Source organism: Trachymyrmex septentrionalis, unplaced genomic scaffold, assembly GCF_001594115.1.
Source record: "Trachymyrmex septentrionalis isolate Tsep2-gDNA-1 unplaced genomic scaffold, Tsep1.0 scaffold127, whole genome shotgun sequence".
NCBI classification, from domain to species: Eukaryota; Metazoa; Arthropoda; class Insecta; order Hymenoptera; family Formicidae; genus Trachymyrmex; species Trachymyrmex septentrionalis.
The window spans coordinates 1,051,194-1,056,291 of NW_017304406.1; the positions used below are offsets into that span (position 1 = coordinate 1,051,194).

Genomic DNA, 5,098 nt, shown 5'->3' on the forward strand with positions numbered 1-5,098 from the left:
TATGACAATTTTACTCTTCTCTCTTTTTGATATGAATAAAAATTTACTGGATACGTCATTTAAAACATTTTCCTATGATATCATTTTTATAGTATAATAATATTTGTGTAACGTACGTACTTGCACACACGTGTGACATCTTGTATTTATTTTATACTGAATTATGGCGTACAATAAAGTGATCAGTGCTAGGCTTTAATTCGGTAAACATTTATGACGAGGCTTGCTATTCTTTAGTTAGTTCGAATGGTTTTTTAGAGATCTTTTTCAAAGCTATCCGAAAATATGTCGGTATAATTTATAATATATATCAATGAAGTTTGATACATTTGAAGAGGAAGGGAGGGAGGAAGGGGGGTGGGGTTTGAAAGAAATATTTCATTAAAATGATATTTATTCGTACAATAACGATATTTATTTTTAATATCTCATATAACATAATTATTACACACACAAGTGTACTGTGTCAGACGCAAAACGAATCTCGAAGTCAGCTATATGAGTTCGCCGGGATATGTGCGTGAAGTCGTAGAAGTGGTCCGTTTCAATGCGGCTTAATTGTAAAATTGACACATACTAACGTGACCTAACCGGTCGTCATCAACAGACCGCGTCCGGTATCGTATGTACTCTCCGTACGCATCGTCAGAAGCGTGTTTATAAGAAACGTGAAGAGAATCACTTCAAAGTGCAAAGATTAAGAGATGCTCAAAGTCCCATGTGTATTTCCAATTTTTTTCTTCCGAGACGACAAAGTGCGCGTAACGTTTTGCTTATAAAAGATCGTGGAACTGTAAAACGTATAATGTGACCTAAAAATATTCTCTGTAGGAGATAGAACACTTCTTTCAGAAGACTGTAGGAATGCTGTACAAGCAATAAATGTTTTTAAGAATACCTGAGATGCATTTCGCGTGGGCGATAATGATCCAAAAAAATATTCTGGAGAGAAAATATTTCGAAAACGTTTTCAAGAATAATCACGAGAGAAAGAAAATCTGATTTCTTAATTAATTTTATAAATAATGTTTATTTTCCTTTTCTATTGTAATCTACATTTTAAGAATACTTTCTCATTATCTCTTCTTATACATTATATTTTATAATAAATCTTACATATGCGCGATCGAACGTAGTTTAGAACGTAGTTTTGTGACATGATATTGTTGCAACCTGCACTTCCGCTAATAATAAATATATGCGCCTCTCTCATCACGCGACATTTTGATTCTTCTGCATCACAAAACGTTTCCAATTTTTTTTTTTTTTTTTCGTGCGAGTACGACTAGTATTACTTCGTGTTAAATATCTCGAATCAACCGCAGTCGGATCGCAATATTTGCAGTTGCTATATCTCTTTCTCGACGCAAAATGAGAGAACTATTGCGCGTCATAAAATTATTTATCTATTAATTCTCAGATGTCCTCTCATACTTAAAAAAAAAATATCAGAGACAAAGTCAATTATTACTAATATAAAAATTATGTAATAATTCTACTAAAAACTCTCGCAGTCGTCATAGTTTTCCCAGGTCGAGCTATCGAGTGTCGCGCCTTTTGCGCTTCAAACTGCTCGATGATCCGCTATTTCTTTCCTTCTTTTTAGTTGGGGCGTCCCCCCCCCCCTTCGTCATGCGGTAAGGGTGCGTGGGATGGTGAAAGGTTAAACGCAACCGGAATCCAGTCCTGGACCGCCCAATCGCGCTGTCGTTGTACCGGTCCCGGAGGAAGGGGGGGGGGACACGAAGGGAGCGTGCGGGGTCTTTTGAAAATCGGCTTCGGTTATACCATCACACGAATATCGGTGGCAGTTGTGCGCGCTCGCGATTGTAGTACGGAGGTCTCGTTAGCCGGAGAGTTGTCATCTCGAGACTTTGATCAGCTCGAGCGAATTTTTGAAATCGCACTCTTCCCACAGGCGATATTTTTGAGAAGCGGTTATATCGTGAGAAAGAGTGATTGTATTACGAAGAAAGGCATTTGATTCTAAAAGAAGAAGAACGGGAGATTTAGAGAAAAGATAGAAATAGGGGGGAAAAAGACAGAGTGTGTGAAGTGCGGATTACTCGCATCAAACATGGAACTCAAGGTAAAAATTCTCAAATGGGTTAAGATCATCTTTTTAGACGCGTAAATATAAATAATACGCTCGAAAAGAAATTATAAAATTTTAATAGTTGACAAATTTGCGAATTTTTTAAAAGTAATTAAATTAATTTGTAATTAAATGGAAATTTAATTCACAGAATTAAATTTCTTTTAAATTAAACTTTAATTACATAAAATCAAAAGGAAAACATGATTTTGTTCTCTATATCCGTTATTCTCAAAACTCGATTCACGATAAGTCTACTCTCTTTAATTGCTGATTATTCAAAAGTTAGTACTTAGCATTTTTGTAAAAGAAATTCTATGCAAGTTGGACAAAAAGTCATAAATGTACTTGTTATATCGAGGTTGATTCTGGAATTGATATGTAGCGAAACCGGATATGTATATTTCCATAGAAATGAAATAAAAGTTCGTGAAAAGGTCGACTCGGTATATATTATTTAACGATTGTAACTATTGTCGAGCCCCATTAAAATTTTACAACAATAAATGAAGATGCCATGTAAAATTCATGACTCTAATCAATATTTTAAAATATGTTTGGGAAAAATAAATGATATTCGAGACTTGTGACATCTGTGACTAAAAGAATATTTGATATAAAGTTTAGACGTTGTTATATTAAAATCAAACGTACCCATATCAGTTGTATTGATTTGTTCGGTTCAATGAACTTCTTGCTTGTAGGAATATAACAAATTTAATCTATCTCCCTAAATCTACCTTTTTCTCATTTTTCACAATTTTTATGTATGTATATAAAATAAAACAAAAGTATACGTAATAATTACATCTTTTAAATCGTCAAAACAAGGCAGTGACATGATATGTGCGATACTTGGCTGAAAACACACAAACACGTTTATATTTAAGTTTACATTTTGAAGCAATTGAGACGCGTACAGCGTCGCTAAAAGAAAATTAAGTGAATATTAAACAAACGAAAGAAAAATAATTCTTACTTCATTGTACGAAACTTTAATTTGATTAAAAGTTCAATGCTCGCCTCTTGATTGTAATTATTTAGATCAAATTCTAATGCAATGAAATCAAAGAAATTTTTGGTAAAATAAAATTGTCTTGTGTTCAAATCCTATAAAAATCGCGAAGAAATTGATAAATCCATGAGTTACAAATCATCCACGAATCATAAATATTATGTTTAATTTTTCTATATAAATAAATATTAAACAAGTTTGGTGTATCAAGAAGTTGAGATTTTTCAGTTTAATGTACTGCAAAGGAACTTGGCGTTATACGGCGATTGGCTGTAATTCGATAATAATCAAAAACGGAGGAAGTGCCTCGTCAGTGCTCTTTAAATACAATATATGAGTGACAAGAGCTAATCGAAAGCTCCTATTGAAACTTATCATTAGGCTCTATTTTCGCGGCATATGAAGCGAAATACTATTATCGTGCGTGAAATTTTCATAAAAAGTCCTTCGACGAAAAAAATGCAATCGTCTTAGTAAGTTAATCATGCGGAATAGGATGACGCGGAAGGTAATTAAGTGTTTTCTCTACTTGGAAACACGTGACTTTTTATGTTCTAAAGTATTCTAAGCACTTCGGAACAATAGTTAATATGCTAAAATGATTAGCGTTGCATCGTCATCTTCGCAGAATTCCAAGAAGACGATTACACGCGATTATCATAATGTGCAAATGGTCATTATCATTCCATTACGTATCATATCGATCGTTTTGCGACTCCATAAGGGGCGTGCATATTAATAAGAAGTGTGCCACAAAACAATCTTCTTTGCAGCATCCAATCATTCTAAAGATTCCGAGATCTTTTTTCGTCATTTTTTTGCTTAAAAACAATGAAAGCCAAGTTAAAAGAAGATCGATCAATTGAAAGAAATAATAAAGATAAAATCGCGCAATGCAATTCTGTGTTTTGTTGTACTGGCTTATCGATAGAAATTAGCACATCGTGCATCTCAATTTTTCAGTAACACGAACAGTGAAATCTTATCTACAATATTATCGTCTCGATACGAAACGACTATATCTTAAATATATTAAATACCAAAACCTTCAAATCTTTGCGGGCGCTTATTAAATAATCATTGATATTTTCTCAGGTGGAAATTTACAAAATATCGATAAATATTTATAAGGCTTATTTTAAATATTTTGTGGTCTTAAATTGCATAGATCATAAATATTTATTATAAATATTGTTATGAAACATTTATTGTAAATCTTCTAGTGCTATGGAAATACTTATTGTAATGAGATATTATAATCCAAATAAGGAATACTTAACAGAAATATTAATTTATATTTATCATAAATATTACATTAAATATTTATTTTCTATTTTTTAATAATATTTCGAATAAAGCTTTATATAAAATATGTATAAAATATATACATAACATTTTTTCAAAAAAATGAATAATAATAAATATTCCGTGCTGTCTATATAGGCGGTGTTCGCTCTATTTACTTTAGAGCCCATATCTAATTTTTACAACGATATATCGTTATATTATTATTTGTACAACTCTTTTTACTATATATTATTAAAACCTGCGACACCGACACTGTCGTTAAAAGTTACGGAATAGAGGCCTGTTATTTTAATCAAGTTTCTTTCGTACAAGATTTATTCTGATGGTTAAGAAAGAAATGAAAATTGAAAGGGATGAAAAGAGCGGAGTAGAAAAGCGGTACGTGTTCCGGAACGAGACTAGACATTCATATCAAAGAGACAAGAGCGTTTGCGGACCTTGTACGGGGGCGCGCATTCTTTTCGCCGTCGGTCTCGTGGAACGTCGAAATTAGCGACTTGGCGAGGTAACCAGGACAACGGCGTCTCGAAAACAGGCAGCACACGTTTAGACGAATGTCGGTGGCGCGCTCGTGCTTACGCGAGTATTCGAGTTATTTTTAGCGCGCTCAAGCTTCTGTCGTCGTCGTCGTCGTCGTCGTCGTCGCAGCCGCCGCCGCAGCCGCCGTCGCAGCCGCCGCC

The 5,098-nt window shown here is 33.9% G+C and overlaps 1 protein-coding gene across 4 annotated transcripts in view; it reads left to right on the forward strand.

The window, feature by feature from the left end:
- The window catches only part of LOC108756423 (solute carrier family 2, facilitated glucose transporter member 1-like), a 27,663-nt gene that overhangs the window by 13,284 nt on the left and 9,281 nt on the right, over positions 1 to 5,098 (forward strand). Inside the window, exon 1 of one of the 4 annotated variants that reach the window (XM_018500207.1) lies at positions 1,771 to 2,089. The exons of the other annotated variants lie outside the window; for them this stretch is intronic. Coding sequence (XP_018355709.1) covers positions 2,078 to 2,089 — 12 coding nt within the window. The 5' untranslated portion in view covers positions 1,771 to 2,077. Of the gene's footprint in view, positions 1 to 1,770; positions 2,090 to 5,098 lie in introns of those variants that run through there. 4 annotated transcript variants of the gene reach the window in all.